Here is a 25,546-nt window from a genome sequence, read left to right as displayed (position 1 = left end):
AAAAAAAAAAATCAGTGGGAAGACAATGAGCACTGAATGAGTCATGCATCATTACAAAATGGATTTTTTTTTAACCTATTAAAAGCAAAGGAAAATTAACACACACGCACTAGGTTTTAAAAAGAAGGTACCACCTGCCAGGTAAATTATGAAAAGCTGATCTATAATTTGCCTTTGTGCATATGGACTACAGTTAGTTAACTAAAACCCAATTTTATTAAACATGAGCAAAAGCTGAAAAGCATTTTGATGAAAAACAAAAGGAGTTTAACTAGGTATCATACTATTTTCATGAAGAGCTAGGAGCACACCCTTGTCTGCACTGACAGCCTGGAACAGTCAGTTCAATCTCTCTACCGTGAGTAGTTTTATTGCGCATCTGTAATTTTAAATAGGTCCAACCATTATTTTAAATCTTAATCTCAACATTCTTCATTCAAAGAGCTCCAGGCCAGGCCACGGTGCAAGCTGGTTGGGAGCAGTCCCTCATGTACACAGGCCCCAGATGTAGTGTTGGACCCTGAGCTGTCCGTTTCCTGATACAGACAGGCAAGTGCTGGGCAAGAGCCTCAAACCCAGCTCCATTTAAGAGCAATACCTACACAGTTCATTTCTTTAAAGCCAAGGGGCTGTAAACTTAGGTTTTCTCATATTGGGTCCCTCAACACCTCCCATCTGTTTCATCATGCTATAGTAATTAAGTTTAACCCATTCTGATTCTAAAGTTACATTGTATTTAAAGAATCAAAAATGCTATATTCAAATGAATTCAGTCCATCTGCTTAGATAAGTGCAAACAATTTATTTCAGATTTCATAGTCTGTAAGGACTATGGGGCTCCTGCAGATTCTAATTTAATTAGGGCATGAAGTGGTCCTTAAACCATGGCAGATATTGATAATACTGAATGAATGATTTATAAACATACCCCAATATTTTTTGAGTCTATAGGTTTGAGTCTTTTAAAATGATTTCTTTTTTAAAAAACACTTCTAAGTAAATAAAAAGGCAAACATTAACATTTAGATCTACAGATGTTTCATTTCCACAAATTTATACCCTTACCTGATTAATAGGAGACAAAAAATTTTTTTCCAAGTAGAAATACAATGGAAAGAACTTCCTTGCCTAACCTACATTGCTCTTTAGCTTAGACCTAGTTTGTCATGTGATGACTAAAAATAGAAAGGCCAGCCAATTCTTTAGTTACACACAACCTATAGCAAGTTTATGTTTTTCTCAGTGGGCCTGAAAAACACAGACTCTAAAGGCAAATTTGACAGTAATTTTTTTCTCCACATTATTTAACAATGAATGTTTAAATTACTAATTTAGAGACAACAGTTACCTCATGTAACCCAAGAAACTTTTTTTCCTGAGTATTTCTGATGAGGAAATACTTTATTATAGATCATCCCAGTCCTTCAGCTGTAGTAACTAAAATTCAACCACAGTATAAAAATATTCATAGTAGAGTTCTCCAGAAAATTCATGGCTGAGTAAAACTGAATATTTCTGTCACTGAGAGGTAAGGTCTACTAAGACTCTGCAGTCACTGTCTTTCCTGAGTAAGTGTTCTACTTATGAAAGAAATACTGGAATAATAACAACTTGGGCAACTATCCAGGGCACTAAGAATACAAAAAACAAGGGTTCCAGATGAAAAACTTCTTAGCTCCTCTCAACTGGCTGGAGGTCTTGTCACTATTACACCTTCTATAACTGCAACTGCATTTCTGCATTAATTTTGAGGAGCTCTGAAGTCAGAATTGCTAACTCCTGCATTCAGAATCAGTATCAATGTTCTGACATTCCAGACAAATGTCTACCACTCTTCCTTATGTTTTCTGGCCATATCTATCTACTTAGATGGATAGAGCATCTATTAATTATGACTATCATTATTAGGTACTTAGGCTCTAAGCACCCAGCTAAACAGTTTCATATATACAGAATCCCATTAATTCCACAGAAGAACTATCTATGAGGCATATATTACCCTCATTTTATAGTGGGAAGAACTGAAGCCTATAGAAGTTAACTTCCCCAAATTGTACAGCTATTAGGTTAAGTGATGGATAGGAGTTAGGCTTTTAAACACTATGCTGCTGCTGCTGCTCCTAAGTCACTTCAGTTGTGTCCGACTCTGTGCGACCCCATAGACGGCAGTCCACCAGACTCCCCCATCCCTGGGATTCTCCAGGCAAGAACACTGGAGTGGGTTGCCATTTCCTTCTCCAATGCATGAAAGTGAAAAGTGAAAGTGAAGTTGCTCAGTGTCCGACTCTTAGTGACCCCATGGACTGCAGCCCACCAGGCTCCTCCGTCCGTGGGATTTTCCAGGCAAGAGTACTGGAGTGGGGTGCCATTGCCTTCTCCAAACACTATGCTATATCCACTCAAATGAGAAAATGAAAGGAAACCATGGAGTCTGAGAGTAGTTGTTTTTTTCTCTCTGGTATTCAAGGTGTTTCTCTAGTTATTTTCTCTTTTCAGTTCTGAAGAGTAGCAATAGATTGTAAGACATAGCAAACAATGAGGAACACCGAATGGTAAGAAAAAGTAATCATCACTAAGATCTAGATCTCAAGTGTAGCCCACAGTACATGCAGTAGGAAATGCAGCCCTCAGGCTCCATTCAGATATCCCCTCCTTCAGGACACCTTTGACCATTTGAAGCATTAGCTGTGACGTTACCCACCTGTGAACCTCAGAGTCCTTCACTTGTTCATTAATTACGAGACGTATCACCTTCTGCCTCATATCACAGTTGCCTATGTAGCTGTTTATATAGAACTAGGTCTTACACATCTCAGTTTAAATCCTGAATCTAGCACAGTAGCTGGTACAAATAAAGATTCAATGAATAAAAATCAAATGAAGGCAGCTATTTTTTACTGGAGGGCAGTGTATTACAATAAAAAATGTGATTTAAAATCAGAGACACTGAAGTTTGAATCCTGACCTTGGGAGATTTATTTGTTGCCTTGGTTATTACATACCATGGATAATAATCCTGGAGAAGGGAATGGCTACTCACTCCAGTATTCCTACCTGGAGAATTCCAAGGATAGAAGAGCCTGGCAGGCTACAGTCCATGGAATTTCAAAGAGCTGGACATAACTGAGCGACAAACACTTTCATGTTCATGGCTAGTAATATTTATCTTATAGGATACTGGACAGTTTGGGGATAATACATAAAGAAGAAAAGACTACAGAGAGTTCAGTTCAGTTCAGTTGCTCAGTCGTGTCCGACTCTTTGCAATCCCATGAACCGCAGCACACCAGGCCTCCCTGTTCATCATCAACTCCCAGAGTTCACCCAAACTCACATCCATCGAATCGGTGATGCCATCCAGCCATCTCATCCTCTGTCGTCCCCTTCTCCTCCTGCCCTCAATCTCTCCCAGCATCAGGGTCTTTTCAAATGAGTCAACTCTTCACATCAGGTGGCTAAGTACTGGAGTTTCAGCTTCAACATCAGTCCTTCCAATGAACACCCAGGACTGATCTCCTTTAGGATGGACTGGTTGGATCTCCTTGCAGTCCAAGGGACTCTCAAGAGTCTTCTCCAACACCACAGTTCAAAAGCATCAATTCTTCTGCGCTCAGCTTTCTTTATAGTCCAACTTTCACATCCATACAAGCATTCAATAAATGATACAGGGCTGCTGTGCCAAATATTAGCTGCAGAGTATGTACACTGTGTAATATAAGACAGGTTTCTGTATAAGTGAAAGTCACTCAGTTGTGTCCAACTCTTTGTGACCCCATGGACTGTAGAGTCCATGGAATTCTCCAGGTCAGAATACTGAAGTGGGTAGCCTTTCCCTTCTCCAGGGGATCTTCCCAACCCAGGAATTGAACCCAGGTCTCCCACATTGTAGGCAGATTCTTTACCAGCTGAGCCACAAGGGAACCCATTCTGTATAAGGAGTTAGATTAATCTGCCTTTGGTTCATACATACAAGCATGCCTGAAACTCCTGCTCTTCTCTTTATATTATGGTCTCTATCAAATTGCCCCAATGCTAGTTCTAATCCTATCTTTCAAAAGGCATATAATGTGTGTTAGCTGAAGGAGCAGGATGGGATGGAGCTAAAAGGAAAGAAGATTCTCAGCATTTGTTAAGATGTCAGGAACAATGTGTTATGCTTCATATCTTTGTCCCAGTTCTTGGTTATAGAGCCCGAGACATGTTGCATAATGGGTGTTTTATAGGCGAAGAAATGCTCACGGGTCATTTTTGCTGGAAACACCAGCAGTATTTTGCTTTGTATTTTGACTGGGAACCTTTGGCCTGTCTTGGACCTGACTCTGTCCATCCTTAACACAGATATCATTTCTGTATTCTGCTCAGATAAGGGTGACTAGGCTGGAGAGAGAGATGGGAAAGGAGCAGATCCCACAACTTCTCTGTGTCTACCTTTGTCATACCCTCTGCAGTTCAGAGAAGAGGACTGGGAAAGTGCGGGCTGGCAGTGTTGTAAGGGGGAAATAGGTGACCTTGGAAAGGAATGCATTTGCTGTTTTTCAAATAAAGAAATTTCTACCACTGACCCCACTCTGCTGTTGTCTAGTAACAATACTGGATTTGTGCTGAGTTAGCCTCTCATTTTCACCAAGCCTAGCAAAACAGGAACATGGGCTCTTGGGTCAGAGAGAAGTGCTGACCTTAACCCCTTCATCTACTGGCTGTGGTGAGTCTTTGCTCAAGCTACTGATTTAAGTGGATTAAAAGTACTTACATTATAGAATGACTAAGAATTAAATGAGATAATAAGCATTTTTCATTATTCCTAGCACAGAAAGTAATTAACAAATAGAAGTTTCACCTCTTTTCCTTCCAAGACCCCAGTTGTCCAAGTTCAGAGTTAGTCTAACCTGTGACAGTGATACACATTAAAGGCCCAAGGCCACTGTCCTAAGCAACGTGAGTTTCAGGTCAAACTGTAGCCACATGGTTTAGGCACACATCATAGTTCAGTTCAGTCGCTCAGTTGTATCTGACTCTTTGTAACCCCATGGACTGCAGCATTCCAGGCTTTCCTGTCCATCACCAACTCATGGAGTTTACTCAAACTCATGTCTATCAAGTTGGTGATGCCATCCAACCATCATCCTCTGTCGTCCCCTTTACCTTCTGCCTTCAATCTTGCCCAGCATCAGGGTCTTTTCATAGGCATCACCGTTCTGCAGTTTTTAAACTTACCATGTACTAGTAATCTGAACCCCTGGGCTCAAACTGAGTAACCCCTGTCCTTTCCTCCTTCCTGCCTCAAATCCTGCTTACATTAAGGTGCAGATGACTGATTACACTTCCTTTTCCACGAGTATCTGATTTTAGTATGGGACCAAGACTTAAGCCAAAAGAATAAATCTCCAGTTACTGAATGTCAGGAAATACTAACAGTAAGAATGTTTTCTAGAAAACTACAAAGACCTCATGCAAACAGTTACCTCCTTTGTAACATCATGATGACATCACGGACTCATGACCTCAATGCTCCAGTTAACTAAGCTAAATCAACATTCCATCCAATAAGTACCATAAAAGATTGTTCTAGCTGGCATGGCCCTAAGGCTCATGGACGTGTAGAGTAGCTGGATTTGCTTACTACTGGGTGATCTAAAACACTAATTCAAGTTTAGCAAATTCTGCAATTTCTACAAAATGTTGAAACTGAGTTATAAACAACAGCTCTTCCACAATCAAAATTTGTAGATCCAAGCAAATTCAGCTCACTCTAGATATACTGATTATTCATACTTGTGTCCCTTAAATTATCATTTGTAACCTAGTTTCTCTCCATTAGAGCCAAGAGTGGAATATATTCAAGGTACTTAACAATTATATGTCAGCTTACATTTATTAACTGACAACTACATGGCACTGTACTAGTAAATGCTTTACAGGTATGACGTAGTTTAGTTCCCCTTCATGGATCACAGCCTTGTCGTGGTGAAGGGGCTTGCATAACTCAATGAAGCCACAAGCCATGCCATGCAGCACCACCCAAGACAGATGGGTCACAGTGAAGAGTTCTGACAAAACATGGTCCACCAGAGAAGGAAATGGCAACCCACTTCAGTATTCTTGCCATGAGAACCCTATGAACAGTATGAAAAGGCAAAAAAAAAAAAAGATATGATGTTGAAAGATATGACTCCAAGTCAGAAAGTGTCCAATGGTAAGAGCAGAGAAATAGCTCCAGAAAGAATGAAGTGGCTGGGTCAAAGTGGAAACGCTCAAGTCCTGTGAGGTTCATGAATCAAGATAAATTGGACATGGTCAAGCAGGAGACGGCAAAAATGAACATCGATGAACACTGACATATTGGGAATCAGTGAACTAAAATGTACAGGAATGGGAGAATTTAATTCAGATGACCATTATATCTACTACTGTGGGCAAGAATCCCTTGGAAGAAATACAGTAGCCTTCGTAGGCAACCAGAGTCTGAAAAGCAGTACTTGAGTGCAGTGTCACAAATGACAGAATGACCTCAGTTCCCTTCCCAGGCAAGTCATTCAGCATCAGAGTAACCCAAGTCTATTCTGCAACCACTAATGCCGAAGAAGGTGCGGTTAACCAGTTTTATAAAGACCACTCAAACCACTTAATCCTAAAGGAATTCAACCCACAATACTCCTTACAAGGACTGGTGTTGAAGCTCCAAAACTCTGGCCACCTGATGCGAAGAACTGACTTATTAGAAAAGACCCTGATGCTGGGAAAGATTGAGGGCAGGAGAAGAAGGGGGTGACAGAGGATGAGATGGTTGGATGGCATCACCGACTCAATGGACATGAGTTTGAGTAAACTCTGGGAGAGAATGAAAGACAGGGAGCCTGGTGTGCTGCAGTCCAGGGGGTCACAAAGAGTTGGACATAACTTCGTGACAGAACAACAACACCTTCTAGAACTAACATCCAAAAGATGTTCTTTTCATAATAGGGGATTGGAATGCAAAAGTAGGAAGTCAAGAGATACCTGGAATAAAAAGCAAATTTGGAGAGGAGTACAAAATGAAGCAGAGCAAAGGCTAACAGATTTATCAAGAAAACATGCTGGTTACAGCAAACTCCCTTTTCTCACAACCCAAGAGATGATTCTCCAAATGAACAACACTAGATGATCAATAATGAAATTAGATTGATTATATTCTTTGCAGATGGAAAAGCTCCATACAGTCAGTAAAATCAAGACCTAGAGTTGACTATGGCTCATATCATGAGCTCTTTATTACAAAATTCAAGCTCAAATTGAACAAAGCAGGGAAAACCACTAGGCCATTCAGGTATGACCTAAATCAAATCCCTTATGATTATAGAGTGGAGGTGACAAATAGATTCAAGTGATTAGATCTGGACAGAGTACCAAAGAACTATGGATGGAGGTTTGTAACACTATACAGAAGGTATGACCAAAACCATCCCAAAGAAATGCAGGAAGGCAAAGAAGTTGTCTGAGGAGGCTAACAATTAGCTGGAGAAAGAAGAGAAGCAAAAGGCAAAGGAGAAAAGGAAAAGATATACTTAACTGAATGCAGAGTTCCAGAAAATAGCAAGGAGAGATAAGAAGACCTTCTTAAAGGAATAATGCAAAGACACAGAGGGAAAAAAAAGAATAGAAAAGACTCTAGATCACTTCAAGAAACTTGGAGGTATCAAAGGAACATTTTATGCAAGGATGAGCATGATAAAGGACAGAAACGGTAAGGACCAAACAGAAGCAGAAGAAATTAAAAAGAGGTGGCAAGAATACACAGAAGAACTATACAAGAAAGGTCTTAATGACCTGGAGAACCACGATGGTGTAGTCATTCACCTAGAGCCTCACATCCTAAAGTGCAGAGTAAAGTGGACCTTAGGAAGCATCACTACGAACAAAGCTAGTGGAGGTGATGGAATTCCAGTTGAGCTATTTCAAATCCTAAAAGATGATGCTGTTAAAGTGCTGCACTCAATGTGCCAGCAAATTTGGAAAACTCAGCAATGGCCACAGGACTGGAAAAGGTCAGTTTTCATTCTGATCCCAAAGAAAGGCAATGCCAAAGGGTGTTCAAACCACGATATAACTGTGCTCATTTCACAAGCCTGTAAGACTATGCTCACAGCCCTTCAAGCTAGGCTTTAGCAGTACATGAACTGAGAACTTTCAGATGTACAAGCTGGGTTCAGAAAAGGCAGGGAACCAGAGATTAAATTGCCAACATTCACTGGATCATGGAGAATGCAAGGGAGTTCCAAAAAACATCTATTTCTACATCACTGACTACACTAAAGTCTTTGACTGTGTGGATCACAACAAATTGTGGAAAATTCTTAAAGAGACAGGAATACCAAACCACCTTACCTGTCTCTTGAGAAACCTGTATGGAGGTCAAGAAGCAATAGTTAGAGCCAGACATAGGACAATGGACTGGTTCAAAACTGGGAAAGGAGTATGTCAAGGCTGTATATTGTCACCCCGCTTATTTAATTTCTATGCAGAGTACATCATGTGAAATGCTGGGCTGGATGAATCACAAGCTGGAATCAAGATTGCTGGGAGAAATATCAACAACTTCAGATATGCAGATGATTCCATTCTAATGGCAGAAAGTGAAGAGAAGCTAAGGAGCGTCTTGATGAGGGTGAAAGAAGAGTGAAAAGGCTGGCATGAAACTCAACATTCAATAAAAACTAAGATCATGTCATCCAATCTCATTACTTCATGGCAAACAGAAGGGGGAAAAGTGGGAACAGTGACAGGCTTTATTTTCTTGGGCTCCACAATCACTGTGGACAGTAACTGCAGCCATGAAATTAAAAGATGCTAGCTCCTTGGAAGGAAAACTATGATAAACATAATGTACTAAAAAGCAGAGACATCACCTGGCCGACAAAGGTCCATCTAGTCAAAGCTATGATTTTTCCAGTAGTCGTGTACAGATGTGAGAGTCGGCCCATAAAGAAAGCTGAGTGCTGAAGAACTGATGCTTTCAAATTGTGATGCTGGAGAAGACTCTTGAGAGTCCCATGGACTGCAAGGAGATCCAACCAGTCAATCCTAAAGGAAATCAACCTTGAATACCATCAGAAGGACTGTCACTAAAGCTCCAATACTTCGGCTACCTGATGTGAAACGGTAACACACTGGAAAAGACCCTGATAGCGGGAAAGACTGAAGGCAAAAGGAGAAGAGGGTGGCAGAGGATGAGATGGCTAGATAGCAACATGGTTAGATGTCTGACTTAATGGACATGAACTTGAGCAAACTCAGGAAGATAGTGGAGAGCACAGGAGCCAGGCTGCAGGACACAGGGTTGCAAAGAGCTGAACATGACTTAGTGACTGAACAACAACAAAGTAGCTTAGTTGTTAAAACAACAGGGCAGGTTTCATTTTATAGATAAAGAAACAGAAACTCAGATTAAAGTCACCTAACTAGTAAGTGGTGAGAATAGGAGCTGAACTCAGGTCTAAGCGACTTCAGATTCCGTCTTTCCTTTAAACTCTCCTGCCCCTCATATTACCTATAGTTAACATGCAATTTGGAAAGGCTATCATTTGAATAAGTTTCTGGATGATTTATATTCTAGTATCCCTCAGATCACTAGCCAATTTAGTACTGCTTATATTTAAATTTATAGCATCTACCAGATTCATCACCTCTTCAAAATTTTCAAATACATTTTAAGTCAAACATTAGAGATTTCTACACAGAACTCTATAAATTCCTGAAGTTATATTGGAATAAGTAACTTTTTATGTTGCACAGGAAACTTTTAAATCTGACCAGGGCTCTAAATTTTTATGCTCCTGGCATGAGTCACATTGTAATTTCTAACTGAGTCGTCACTACACAGGGCTCTAGCATTAATGTAACCTCTCTCTAAACAGATAACAATAAGGCACAGCAATGCATTCATTTCACTGTATAATAAATTTAAACTACACTATATTAACATTCACACTACCAAACTCTGTGTACTCTAACATGTTCTTTGACTTACATGAAGCAATTACAGAAACATAAGACATTTAAAAACACAATGCAAACAAAAAAGCACAGCCTTGCATTCCTTATCCTTGCAAGAAACAACAGATATGATCAACTTCTCCAGACGACAGTGTGAGGAAGTGTTTTGCACACCAGGCCAAGAGGAGCGGGTGGAATGGCACACAGCCTGGTTACCAAGCCTGGTTCTGACTGATACCAGCCAAGTCCCTGAACTTTTTCCTAACTCCCAGATCTACTAAATGAACTCTGTGGTCTTCTCCATATTTTAAAAAGAAATTCAAAAGGAAGAAGGAAGGTTCACACTCATTCAGCACACAAGGATGTAAAAATGTGACTGTCCAACTGGGGAAAGGCCAGCTGGCTATGAGCGCATCCCTTCAAGGTAGCTCTGCCTAATGTACTACAGGCTTTTGTATGGTTTAGTTCTGCAGGCTCAGAAACTTAAAAATCTGTCAGCAAGGAGGTCACATCTATTTCTCAAGAGCAGACTGACATAATGCCAAGCTCATGAAACTGAAGGTAAAAGCAGAACGATGGTTGTGTAGTTTATATGAGATATAATGATCATAAAGTGGGTGACCAACATGCTCTCTTTTGGGTAGCATACCTACACTGGAAAGAAAAAAATCATTAGGAAGCAGAGAATAGAATCAGACAAGTGAAGTGGGTTAGATGAACTGAATACAGAATGCACAGATATCCTTTGAATCTTCTATAAATAGGATGGCCCTGCCAGGGAACTAGAATGCTCAGTACCCATTTATTGAGAGGTACCTTCATTTTAGGTCAATACTGAGATTGGCATAAGCAGCTTCTAGCTCTGTGAGTCTTTTTCCAGGTGTGTCTTTATGATGACTCTGCATAGTTCTGTTCAAATACCTTAGGTGGTGATCTTAAATTTCTTTCATAGAACAGTCTTATTTTTTTCATTTACAAGTTCTTAATGGACACTAGATTGTAGCCCTGGTGTATTGATAAACAATTTTATATAATAGGTGCTTTGGGAAGATAAAATAAATGGCAGATATTTCCTGGTGTGGAATCATGTAACAAGTTAATATACACATGTAATTATATATAAAATTACATAATAAGAGTAAAATATTCTAGTCTAACAGTCTCCAGTATTCAGCCATTGGCAACGATAGTTGTATGGGGATCATAACATTTTTCTTGGTTCTTCCAAATGAAAAGTTGAAAATAGCCTCCATAGGAACTCATTCCCAATTTTCCCCCTAAATGAACCTGAGGGCTAATTAGGGAAATATGTCATTAACATTTTGGTTTTTGTTTTACCCAAATTTTTTATATCTATTACTTGCACAGCTTAAAGAAACACTTTTATTGTTCTGTAACAATAGAGGAGATGAAATGAGAGAAGCTCTGACAACAAACTACCGCACAATTGCACTCATCTCACACGCTAGTAAAGTAATGCTCAAAATTCTCCAAGCCAGGCTTCAGCAATACATGAACTGGGAACTTCCAGATGTTCAAGCTGGTTTTAGAAAAGGCAGAGGAGAAAAAAAAAGAAAGAAAAGGCAGAGGAACCAGAGATCAAATTGCCAACATCCGCTGGATCATCAAAAAAGCAAGAGAGTTCCAGAAAAACATCTATTTCTGCTTTATTGACTATGCCAAAGCCTTTGACTGTGTGGATCATAATAAACTGTGGAAAATTCTGAAGGAGAAGGGAATACCAGACCACCTGACCTTCCTCTTGAGAAACCTGTATGCAGGTCAGGAAGCAACAGTTAGAACTGGACATGGAACAATGGACTGGTTCCAAATAGGAAAAGGACTGTGTCACCCTGCTTATTTAACTTATACGCAGAGTACATCATGAGAAATGCTGGACTGGATGAAGCACAAGCTGGAATCAAGATTTTCAGGAGAAATATCAATAACCTCAGATGTGCAGATGACACCACCTTGTGGCAGAAAGTGAAGAAAAACTAAAGAGCCTCTTGAAGAAAGTGAAAGAGGAGAGTGAAAAAGTTGGCTTAAAGCTCAACATTCAGAAAACGAAGATCATGGCATCTGGTCCCATCAGTTCATGGGAAATAGATGGGGAAACAGTGGAAACAGTGTCAGACTTTATTTTTTTGGGCTCCAAAATCACTGCAGACGGTGACTGCAGCCATGAAATTAAAAGATGCTTACTGCTTGGAAGGAAAGTTATGACCAACCTAGACAGCATATTTAGTCAAAAGCAGAGACATTACTTTATCCACAAAGGTCCGTCTAGTCAAAGCTATGATTTTTCCAGTAGTCATGTATGGATGTGAGTGAGAGTTGGACTATAAAGAAAGCTGAGCGCCGAAGAATTGATACTTTTGAACTGTGGTGTTGGAGAAGATTCTTGAGAGTCCCTTGGACAGCAAGGAGATCCAACCAGTCCATCCTAAAGGAGATAAGTCCTGCGTGTTCACTGGAAGGACTGATGCTAAAGCTGAAACTCCAATACTTTGGCCACCTCATGTGAAGAGTTGACTCACTGGAAAAGACCCTGATGCTGGCATTGAGGGCAGGAGGAGAAGGGGATGACAGAAGATGAGATGGTTGTATGGCATCATCGACACAATGGACATGGGTTTGGGTGGACTCTGGGAGTTGGTGATGGATAGGGAGGCCTGGCGTGCTGCAGTTCATGGGGTCGCAAAGAGTCGGACATGACTGAGCGACTGAACTGAACTGAACTGACAACAATTAGAGACTTTAAATACAGTGCAAAACTCTGGGATCATGGCTGTTTCCACTTTTTTTCAGAGAGCTTTTGGTGGTAATATACATAAGGAAAGTACAATTAAAAAGCTAAAAAGCAGACTCAGATAGACATCAGGAGTATTTTCAGATTTTAAACTGCCATAAGGGGTTATTTCATGTTATTGCAGCTCAGTGAACATTTCACAATCACCAATTTAACAGAAGCAAGCCAATGAATCAGAATAAAAACTAGGCATTATATTATCAGTTTTCTCATCCCTCTACTGATTTCAACTGATTAAGATGAAGTGTATGTGATTTGGTTATTAAAAAAAATGTGCTACTGATTTTTTAAAACTTGAGTTATAAAAGCATATTTCCTATATGCCCAGTTTGATTAGAGTATTCCAAATGTAATTTATTAATGGTGAAGCCATTCCCTTCTCTGGGGATCTTCCCAACCCAGGGATCGAACCCAGGTGTCCTGTGTTGCAGGCAGATTCTTTTACCATTTGAGCTGCCAGGGAAGCCCAATATGTATAGTTTGATTAGGATATTACAATTGTAATTTATTTTAATATTCACTTTAAGCCTCAATAAAGACAAATGTGGGCTCATGGGATAAAGTGTATTCATGAAGTTCAAATTGAACATATTTCTGAAAGCCTATTTTTAATATTTAAAAATGGCAATAGTGGCCTGAAGGTAACAGATTTAACTTTCATAAATAATTTCCCTGAGAAGTATGAGAATAATTCATAGATGTGTTAATCATGCACCTCACTGCCAGATATTAATTTGTCTTTTCTTTGTAATGACACTACCACATGGCAGGTTTTACATTAAGATAATGATGTTGAAAAGTAAAAATAACCTGCATCTGGGCATTTTTCTAAAATAAACATTTCATATTGGGTCCATGATGTTTCATCTCATGAAATTTCTGTTAGTTCAAAGGATCCTAATGAAACTAAGAGAGAACAACCCCTAACTTGGATGTTCTTTTTCACATAAGAGATAGATTCTTTCATATATATATATATGTAAATGTATGATATATATATATAAAATATAATTGTATTAGATTCTTCCATATGAACCTTGATATCTCATGAGTGATTTGAGGCATCTAGACCAGGCCCCCAAATGATCAGCACATTACAATATTAGACACAGGAAGTCAGACTACAATCAACTTCTTGCGAAAAGGAAGAAGGAAAGATTAAAGGATTTAACATCTATTTTTCAGGGATATTTTAATGTACTAAGAGGGATCTACTTTGCCGTTTCCCTCCTCCACAAAGGATGGGTTAATGGGAGATAATTTAAGGAGCAACTGAAGATCTCAGGCTGGTAAGATCAAATGCTACTTAAGGCGCTCCTGCCAGCTTCAGCTAATGCGTCATTACCTTTTCCATCAAAAAGTCGCCAATAGCAACCAACCTTGAACAGGGGTGTGCAGGGATCCACGGGTGGCTCTCCAAGTTCCCCAAACGTACCCATGTAAAAACGTTTTTGACTAATGACTCCTGAGTAAAATCGATGCTCTGGGAAGATGAGTCACAGTGATCTTTAAGTTTAGCATGTCCCTGCCTAGAAACAGAAATCACCTAGTTTCAGGAAAGCAGGTGTGGGTGACTGAGGGTGCCTTACAAAATCCCTTCCAGCAGTAGGCCTGATTCTGTCACCATGGTGCACAGCAAGAAGTAATCAGTGAGGTAAATGGCTTCATAATCCTGTTCTACCATCATTCTACAATAACTTCAATTACTGTATTCTTCTGCCTGTTCAGTTTAAAAAAATTTGGGCCCAATTCTTACACTGCCTCCAAACCAGCAGCACTTGTTTAGACAGAGTTTTAGATTCTAAAAGTGCTTTTTTCGTACATATTATTTCACTGTATTCACATACATTATTTCACTGTATCCTCACGTTCCTATCTTGCAGAATGACAGTGCAAAGATGTGAAGGTACTTGATCAAGGGCAGAAATTGATAAGCAAAGCAGCAATGGTGGGGCCTCCCGATTCAAACCTATTCTCTGTCTATTCCCCCTGCTTTCCTGAGACCTGGAGATAAGATCACTCAATATGTAAGGAGACTGACTCTTACTTTAGTAAGGCTCTGGGCTCCAAAGACCCAGAACCATCAGCAAGCAGAAATATTCACAGCTGAAAATTACCTTCCCCAATTCAGTGCTAAGCCTGACAAATGGTTTACAACATCCAGAGAAGTAAGGTCAGCCTTGGTGATTAATTTCTGGCATTTAAAAAGCCTTTTTCATTATTTTGAGGGTAGTGGGTAAAGTGATATTTCCTTTTCCTGACATATATGCAGCTCCTTCATCAAATGTCTCCCAGGACTTCAAGGGAAGTTACTGAGCAGCATGCCTGGTTTTATTTTTGCACTGGGTTTTCATGGTTGTTTTTGTTTTTGTTTTAGATAAAAACAAGTCAACAAAACTACCTTTCAAACAAAGGAATTGAGAGAGGGGTCTCTTGAGCAACTAATTAAGCTGTCTTTAGAAATAGGTAATTAAACTTTCCATTTAAATTCACCAGACATACATAATTTACAAGGTGGAAAGCCATTCTAATCTTATGGGTAAACAATCAACTAAGGCTTATATTTATAATAGAGATTCCAGAATGGCCACTGTCATGAGTAATTATAATATGCATTTTTCTTTAGAAGAATTTGGGTTCTGGACATGAGGTCTGGAAAAGTGCAAACACTGCATATAGCCCACAAATTCATTAAAAGAAAGTACAGAAATGGTCAATGCATATATTACCAGCTTGCCCCATGGCTCACTGGTAAAGAATCTGCCATTCATGCAGGAGATGCAGGTTCAATCCAACTCTCCATCCCAGCTCTCTCTTGCTCTCCATCCACTATGAATGTGCCTTCCTAAGCCTTCTAATGCCCAAACAACAGGGAATTTTGCTGAACACATCATATAGTTGTTTTTTAATCAGAAATAGTGCACACAGAGAGCTGCTATCTTATTTATAATAGCCAAGATACCGAAGCAACCTAAATGTCTATCGACAGATGAATGGATAAAAAAATGAAGTGTGTATATATAAATATACATACACACACGCATACAATGGAGTATTAATCAGCCTTAAAAAGAAGAAATATCATTTGCTGCAAAATGGATGGAACTAGGGATCACCATATTAAGTGAAGTAACTCAGAGACTTTACTTTGCCAACAAAGGTTCATCTAGTCAAGGCTATGGTTTTTCCAGTGGTCATGTATGGATGTGAGAGTTGGACTATAAAGAAAGCTGAGTGCAGAAGAATTGATGCTTTTGAACTGTGGTGCTGGAGAAGACTCTTGAGAGTCCCTTGGACTGCAAGGAGATCCAACCAGTCCATCCTAAAGGAGATCAGTCCTAGGTGTTTATTGGAGGGACTGATGTTGAAGCTGAAACTCCAATACTTTGGCCACCTCATACAAAGAGTTGACTCATTTGAAAAGACCCTGATGCTGGGAGGGATTGGGGGCAGGAGGAGAAGGGGACGACAGAGGATGAGATGGCTGGATGGCATCACCGATTCGATGGACATGAGTTTGGGTGAACTCTGGGAGTTGGTGATGGACAGGGAGGCCTGGCGTGCTGCGGTTCATGGGGTCGCAAAGAGTTGGACACAACTGAGCGACTGAACTGAACTGAACTCAGAAACACAAAGATCGTATGATATCACATATGTGGAGTCTAAAACACGACACAAATGAACTTACCTATGAAAGAGAAACTGAGTCACACACACAGAAAATAGAAAACAAACTTAAACTTATGGTTACCGAAGGGGAAAGTGATGTGTGTGTGTGTGAGTCGCTCAGTTGTATTTGACTCTTTGCAATCCCATGGACTGTAGCCTGCCAGACTCCTCTGTCCCTGGAATTTTCCAGGCAAGAATCCTGGAATGGGTTGTCATTTCCTTCTCCAGGGGATCTTTCCGAAAAGTGATGGGAGAGGCATAAATTGGGCTTGCCCGGTGGCTCAGCAGTAAAGAATCTATCTGCAATGCAGGAGCCACAGAAGATGTGGGTTCGATCCCTGGGTTGGGGAGACCCCCCTGGAAGAGGGCATGGCAACTCACTCCAGTATCCCTGCCTGGAGAATTCCATGGACAGAGGAGCCTGGGAGGCTACAGTCCATAGGGTAGAAAAGAGTCAGACACAACTGAAGTGACTTAGCATGCATGTAGGCAAAAGGCATAAATTAGGAAGTTGGGATGAACATATACACACTGCTATATATAAAATAACCAATAAGGACCAGCTGTGTAGCACAGACAACTATACTCAATATTTTATAATAATAGAAAAGAATCTGAAAAAGAATATATATATAACTGAATCACTGTGCTGTACACCTGTAACTAATACAACATTGTAAATCAACTACACTTCAATAAAAAATAAATTCAAAAAATAGAGAGCTGCTGTTTCTAAACTCTCCTATTCAATCTGTTTCATCACCCTTTAAAACAATTTAACAAATTTTAATCTAAAGTTCAGTGTTATTTATAGTTAAGTAGTTAGGAGCTTGGCTTCTCTGTAAAAAGAATCTCAACTTCACTTACTAGTTACTGGATCTTAGGAGAAGTCTCAGTTTCTTCCTCTGTAAAGCTGGAATGAGGATATAACCTACCTCACGGAATGAGACAATATATGGAATGTATGCAAAGCCTGTATGTTCAGTTCCCAGAATGCAGAGAGCTCTCAAAGATCAGGTGGTGGTAGTGTTGAGGACACTGCTGACATCATTAGCATCAGTCTCATCATCTAACACGATGCGTGGAACAAAGCAGATACTGAATATTGAAGGAACGAGCACCCCGTCAAAGTACATTAGCAAGCCTTGCTGAATTCTTCAGATTTATAGAGAAATGCCTATCTGAACGGCGCCAGCTTCTGGTCTTATGATATGGCCAGAATAGATTTAAAAACAAAGAAAATGGCCATTTTAAACAATATCTTCTGGCTTGATTTAAAAATAAAAAGTAACTGCTGACCAGAGGTGCAAACCAGCAAAGCATCTTAAATAATTTTTCCTCATTTGACAGCCGAAATGTATGCAAATATGAACTGGAAACATGTTAAAGAGAAAATGTGTGACAACACAGGTATCTTAGCAACACAGCTGACTACAGGATAAGACCGAATTGAAAACATTTGTTGTGTTAAGAGAACAGGTGCCACCTGAAATACAAAGGATGTCTGAGAGTCATGAACTGCCATTTTTCAATTCCAAAGATGGTTGAATCATGGTTTAAATTAACATGCAGGACCAAAACAACTATTATTGGAGGAACAGTGCAAAGTGCCATGAAAATATATGGATGAATGAAATCCCTCATTGCTGCACTCAATATGCCAGCAAATTTGGAAAACTCAGCAGTGGCCATGGGACTGGAAAAGGACACTTTTCATTCCAATCCCAAAGAAAGGCAATGCCAAAAATGTTCAAACTACCACACAATTGCACTCACCTCACACGCTAGCAAAGTAATGCTCAAAATTCTTCAAGCCAGGCTTCCAGATGTTCAAGCTGGATTTAGAAGAGGCAGAGGAACCAGACATCAAATTGTCAACATCCGACGCATCATCGAAAAAGCAAACGAGTTCCAGAAAAACGTCTACTTCTGTTTTATTGACTACGACAAAGCCTTTGACTGTGTGGATCACAACAAACTGGAAAATTCTTCAAGAGATGGGAATACCAGACCACCTGACCTGCCTCCTGAGAAATCTGTATGCAGATCAAGAAGCAACAGTTAGAACTGGACATGGAACAACAGACTGGTTCCAAATCGGGAAAGGAGTATGTCAACGGTGTATATTATCACCTTGCTTATTCAACTTATACGCAGAGTACATCATGAGAAATGCTGGACTGGATGAAGCACAACCTGGAATCAAGATTGCCGGGAGATATATCAATAACCTCAGACATGCAGATAACACCATCTTTATGGTGGAAAGTGAAGAGGAATTAAAGAGTCTCTTGAAACTGAAAGAGCAGAGTGAAAAAGTTGGCTTAAAACTCAACACTCAGAAAACTAAGATCATGGCATCTGGTCCCATCACTTCATGGCTAATAGATGGGGAAACAGTGACAGACTATTTTTGGGGGCTCCAAAATCACTGCAGATGGTGACTGCAGCCATGATATTAAAAGATGCTTGCTCCTTGGAAGAAAAGTTATATCCAACCTAGACAGCATATTAAAAAGCAGAGACATTACCAACAAAGGTTCATTTAGTCAAGGCTATGGTTTTTCCAGTAGTCATGTATGGATGTTAGAGTTGGACTATAAAGAAAGCTAAGCGTCAAAGAATTGATGCTTTTGAACTGTGGTGTTGGAGAAGACTCTTGAGAGTCCCTTGGACTGCAAGGAGATCCAACCAGTCAATTCCAGAAGAAATCAGTCCTGAATATTCATTCATTGGAAGGACTGATGTTGAAGCTGAAATACTTTGGCCACCTGATGCTAAGAACTGATTTATTAGAAAAGACCCTGATGATGGGAAAGATTGAAGGTGGGAGGAGAAGGGGATGACAGAGGATGAGATGGTTGGATGGCATCACTGACTCTATGGACATAAGTTTGAATAAGCTCTGGGAGTTGGTGATGGACAGGGAAGCCTAGCGTGCTGACGTCCCTGGGGTCACAAAGAGTTGGACATGATTGAGTGACTGAACTGAACTGAAAATCCCTCTGTACTGATGAGTTCCAAAAGAATGTTATATGGAAAAGGGAATTTGGTAATATCTACCTTTAATGAGCCTAAAGTTTATTTTTCTTCCTATGAACTCAAACTCAAAACTTGCTGGAAAATTCCAAGATGAAACTATTTTCAAATGCATGAATTAATAAGGAAGACATTAAGAAATATGATGTTAAAAAAATAACTTGCCTAAAATATTTCTTCCTGCAGGATCAGCTGTACATTTTTAAGTGGATGCTTTAGTTGCCTTTTCCAGTGTTGGAAATATTAAAGCATGTCATCATTTGAACAGCGTTTTCTCTGTTGTCTTCCTTTTCAAAAGAAATTGGTTTTGAGATACTAAGTATAGATTTTACTGCAACATTTTACACCAGTCGTACTGGTTTTTTTTTTTTGAACATCAGTACATTAAATGAGTTACTGTGGGTCACATATTTAGACAGTTTTTCCTAACTCTGTCTCTTCTGTTGTTTCTACTCTGGATTATGTTTAGAGTTTTATACCCCTACATTTGAAAAACTATCCCAAAGAGAGAGTCAGCATCATAACAAATGATGTAAAAGGCAATTGGGACTTTGTGGGGATGGTTTTCTCTAAGAGAAGTATTGTTTGAGTTGCAAGCGGAGTTGGTGGCTTTCTCCATGGAATACTATTTTTTAACTGGGAAGAACAACTAACATAAATGCTGATTACTGAGACTTGGAATTTTCTCAAAAATGAACAAATGAGCCTGCCACCTCAAGGAAAATAACATGACAGTCAGTGATAAAATCCAAACATGCAAATGAAAATAAGAACTCTGTAGACTTTGTGTCTGCCACACTGAATGTGACGGCTTCCCACTACTTAATGAGTTTTCTGATGAAATGAATGATGGATGATACTAAGAAATGTGATTTTGTATCATACACAGAAATGTTTCAATGTTTCAAAGTCCTAAATAACTCAGTGAACCATTATTTTCCAAATTACCAATGCATGTGGTTAAGTTGAAAGATCCATTCAGAGTTCAAGACAGACCAATGGATTTTAGTGTAACAGAATAAGAAATGCTTATTTACAACATTTCAGATTCTATATTGCAAGTAATCTTTAAGAAACTACACTTATCCAGTTTGGTGTATCAAAGAAAAACATCCAAATTATCTGAAAAGGCTTTTAAGACACTCCTGTACCAAATGTTTATTTGTATGAGGTCAGATTTTTTCATATACTTCAACCAAAATAACATACTACCATATACTGAATGTAGAAGCATTTAAAAGAATCCAGTTCTTAATATTATGTGTAAAGGGATCCTAAGTCCAAAAAGTTTGAGAATCCCTGACCTAACCCATAAGGCAAAACCTTTACTACACACAGGATCTCATACACATCACACACAATATAGAGAGAGACAATTATATTAACAGACATCTGGGTCCCATGTTGATTCTATTGAATCAAAATTTCTGTAGGTATCCCTACTGTATATTAAGTTTCATTGGTGAGAGCACTGATCTGACTTAGCACTTTAATAAAAAAAAAAAAAAAAAAAAAACTATTCATGACTATATATTTTAGAACTTTCCCAGAAATTTATTTTACATTAAATTTTTAAAAGTTTCTTCACTGTTTCACTTCTCAAAAAGCACTAATATCAATAATAATATCTTTGATAAATCTTTATTATTTATTATTGGTTTCCTTGCTTCTAAGAGATACCGAGAATGATAAACTCAAATTGAGTTTAAAAGCTGAGAGAGTTTTTATTTTTCTTTTTGCCTCTAAATTATAATAAACTCTCCACAGTAAGTTTTACACATAGTCTCTGGAATACTGATTTGAAAGACACTTCAACTGCCTTCAAAATCTTGTTTATTTAGGAGGTGACTGTCAACTCAGAGGTCTCTTGTCAGTTTCAAAGAGCTAAGTAAGCACCAACTTTGACAATGAAATGCTAATAAGCACTTTGAAGACTGAAATGATGAAAACCTTTAGATGTCAACCTGAATTCAAGTGAACTACTGAAAATGTAAAAGCGTGCTGACTAATCATAAATACAATAAATGTGACATGCTTTATTATAAATCTTACATTTCATTAATACATAGATAAATTATGTTACTCATTTAATATGGTTCAGTTATACAAACTTAAAAGAAATTTATCCAGAGCTCATTTTATTAAGTATACTGCAATTTAAAATACACATGCTGAAGTGATAGCTTTGCACATTTACGTATAATTTACATTACATAAGTATAAATCCTTTCCTATTTATTTGTGTTGCTGTTGTTCCTATGAAAGGAATAAGACTATTTGGATTTGTACACTTCTGTGGTACTTAAAGAAGGGAGGGTAGCATTTGATACAATCAACTTTTAGAGAACTAAGCTACATTATAGAGAAGGATAGCTTTTTTTTTTACATTTAAAATTTGAACATAAGCTCTCTTATTCTGTAAGGCAGAATCTTCTTCTTTTAATATTTGATAAGAGTTTACTTTAAAAACAACATAAAGAGTTCCAGTTCAACAGTAACATGCCTCAGTGGGTGAAGGGCCCATCTGAACTACAACTTCCTTTGGACAGGTTCCAGGATGTTTTAACTTCTCTATTTTGAGTAACCCGATTATTCAAAATACAGTGATCTACTTAGACACTAACAGAGTCCAATGTTCAGTCTCCACAATGACATCAAGGGGCATCTGGTGGAAGGGTCTGGTTATCCTCTGTGATTTCATATTTCAAAACAAAGGATGCCTTACTAAAACACACCTATACAATCCCTCGATAACTCACCATAAACCTATCATCTCCAAAGATACTTATAATACCTACCCTCAAAAGGATTGCTATAGAGATTAAAGGAGATAATCGCGTAAAGTATTTAGCCAACTTTCTCACATAAACAGGCTCAATAAATGATAGTTATTACTGTTCCTAGTTTTATAACTTTAGGAGATCTATACTGAGGAGCAAGAAGAGATCTTCAATTTCCTGAAGCAAAAAACAAACAAAAAAATTACATGACCAGCTCAAAGACTTAAAGCAGAGTCAAGCCTATACCTAAATCAGCATGTTTAAAATTAAAAGCTTTTGCACTGCAAAAGAAACCATAAACAAAATGAAAAGACAACTCACAGAATGGGCGAAAACATTTGTAAACAATGCAACCAATAAGGGATTCATCTCAAAATGTACAAACAGCTCATGCAGTTCAATATAAAAAACATACAACCCAATTTAAAAAAAAATGGGCAGAAGATCTAAATAGATATTTCTCCAAAGGATACATACAGATGGTGAAAAAGCACCTGAAAACATGCTCCACATTACAAATTATTAGAGAAAGACAAATCAAAACTACAATAAAGTATTACCTCACATAGGGCAGAATGACTATCATCCAAAAAAAAAAAAAAATCTACAAACAAATGCTGGAGAGGGTGTGAAGAAAAGGGAACCTTTTTACACTGTTGGTGGGAATGTAAACTGGTACAGCCACTATGGAGAACAGTACAGAGGCTCCTCAAACTAAAAATAGAACTACTAGAAGATCCAGCAATCCTACTCCTGGGCATATCCAGAAAAAACCATACTTCGAAAAGACACAGGTACCCCAGTGTTCTTACAGCACTGTATACAACAGCCAAATCACAGAAGCAACCTAAATGTCCATCAACAGGTAAATGGATAAAGAAAAAGTGGTACATATATACAATGGAATATTACTTAGCCATGAAAAGAATGAAATAACACCATTTGCAGGATGGACCTAGAGATTATCATTTAAAGTGAAGCCAAACATAGAAAGACAAATATCATATGATATCACTTATATGTGGAATCTAAAAAATGATACAAATGAATTGATTTACAAAACAGAAACAGATGCACAGACTTAGAAAACAAACTTACGGTTACCAAAGAAGCAAGAAAGGGATAAATTAGGAGACTGGAATTAACATATGCACATACTATACATAAAATAATCAATCAGGACTTACTATAGAGCACAGGGAACTCTACTGCATACTATGCAATAAGTTATATGGGAAAATAATCTATAAAGAATAAATATACGTGTGGGGCTTCCCTGATAGCTCAGACGGTAAAGAATCCGCCTGCAATGCAGGAAACCTGGTTTGATCCTTGGATTGGGAAGATCCCCTGGAGAAGGGAATGGCTACCCACTCCACGTATGACTAAACTACTGTGCTGTACACAGGAAACTAACACAATACTGTACACTGACTATATGCCAAAGTAAATACAAATTTTAAAAAATCTGCATGTTTTTAGTCTGTTCTACCTCTTAAATAATAAGTTCTCAGAAGTACAGAATCTTAAGTCTGAGAAACCTCTTCAGGGTTAACAAAAAAAATTTATGAGTGATACCTAGAGGGACTTGAATGTCATCTCTGAAGCTGAGTCCTTCATTTTACAACTGAGGCTCAGAGAAGTTGATGACATGCTTAAAGTGACAGCATCAAAGTCATAAGATGAAGATCCTGATCTCCTGTTCCAAGGAGATGCTCAATTAAAAAAAAAACAAAAAACAGTTTTGGGAGTGTGTGTAGGAGGGGCTGGATAAACAGAAGGTAATATGTGATAATCAAAGCTCCTTCTGAAGTGCTTCTATCTGACGAGTAAAGGTGGATCTTTATGGAAAACAAATCTCAAAAAATAAGGAATTAAGGGAGAAAGGGAATAGCAGAAACAGGGCATTTGAACTAGTTGCTGTGGACTGCTTCAAAGTTATTAGCTTACAGGGCTACAGAACTTCTTTTATGAGTTAACACTAAGTCAAATGTTAAGAATCCATTACTATTTACACATTCTTGGAGTGAAAAAAATTAAATTAGCTTAAAAGTTTAGAATATTCTTGTATGAAACCCAAAGTGAAAACCCCTTGTTTACAGCCCAATATCACTATGAATTTAAAAAAGCAGGAAGTCATAAAGAGAGAACAAGACTCAAATAATACTGCTTATATGTGGAATCTGGAAAAATGGTACAGATGAACTTATTTGCAAAGCAAAACAGAGTCACTGATGTGGAAAACAAACTATGGTTACCAAGTGCAGAGCGGGGGTGGGATGAATTGGGAGATTAGGATTGACGTATATATACATTACTATAAATAAAACTGATAACTAAGGAGAGCCTACTGTATAGCTCTATGGTGACCTAAATGGGAAGGAAATCCTAAAAAGAGTGGATACATGTACATGTATAACTGATTCACTTTGATGTACAGCAAAAACTAACAAGACACTGTAAAGCAACTATACTTCAATAAAAATTAATTTAAAAACTACAAAAAGAATAAAAATTGGGTAGCTTAAAAAAATGAGAAGTAAATAAAAATCTAAAATAGAAAAAAAAAAAACAAAGCCCTTTTGCAGTAACTATGAACACTGCTTCTAAAGCATAAGTCATAATCATTAATTAGGCAAATTAATTAGGCAATCATCAGACATAATCATTGGCAAAGGCATTGGTAGGGGGGGTGGTGCTTTATCTAAAAGGAAACGAAGGAAGTTTACTATTCACACTGAAATAAGTGGCAAATTTGAATGTTAAGTCCACAAGACTGTAATATATTTCTGGTTTAAGTAACAGTTTCAGAAAAGTCCTTCTTGTATATCCTGCAGATGGAATTTAATGGAAATCCTTTCCTCTTAAAAGCTTTGTTAATTTAGAACTGGTAACTGTAAATGATACATGTTTGGCCCTCTCTTTCTCTCTCTCACACACACACACATTCACATATACAAACACACTCACATATAAAACACTCAGTTTGGCTGCTGTCTGAAGGGCAGACAGCAGAATATTATTGGTTATGTTAACCTGTCAATAGCAGGATATACTGGGATTTTTAATATTCTTACTGTTTTTCACTTTTCTCATTCACTCCCATTCCAACAGGCTTTTCTGAGGGAGATGGGAGAAAAGTTATAACCATTTCTCCAGGAGTTTTATGTGACCTATATAGTCTTCCCCATGGAAGCTTGTTACACAAGAGAATGTCATTCTTCACTGGGACTGGGCAGAGAACTCTGGTCTACAGGACTCTTGAATGGGTTACAAC

The 25,546-nt window shown here is 38.4% G+C and overlaps 1 protein-coding gene across 5 annotated transcripts in view; it reads right to left on the bottom strand.

The window, feature by feature from the left end:
• CHN1 (chimerin 1) overlaps positions 1-25,546 on the bottom strand; it is a 202,251-nt gene that overhangs the window by 48,502 nt on the left and 128,203 nt on the right. The window contains exon 1 of one of the 5 annotated variants that reach the window (XM_059892602.1): positions 3,335-3,355. Within the exon in view, the coding sequence (XP_059748585.1) occupies positions 3,335-3,340 (6 nt within the window). The 5' untranslated portion in view covers positions 3,341-3,355. 5 annotated transcript variants of the gene reach the window in all.

This window comes from Bos taurus, chromosome 2 (genome assembly GCF_002263795.3).
Source record: "Bos taurus isolate L1 Dominette 01449 registration number 42190680 breed Hereford chromosome 2, ARS-UCD2.0, whole genome shotgun sequence".
Classification (NCBI taxonomy): Eukaryota; Metazoa; Chordata; class Mammalia; order Artiodactyla; family Bovidae; genus Bos; species Bos taurus.
Note: the sequence above shows the minus strand (reverse complement) of the source record. Positions and strands in the feature narration are given on the sequence as shown.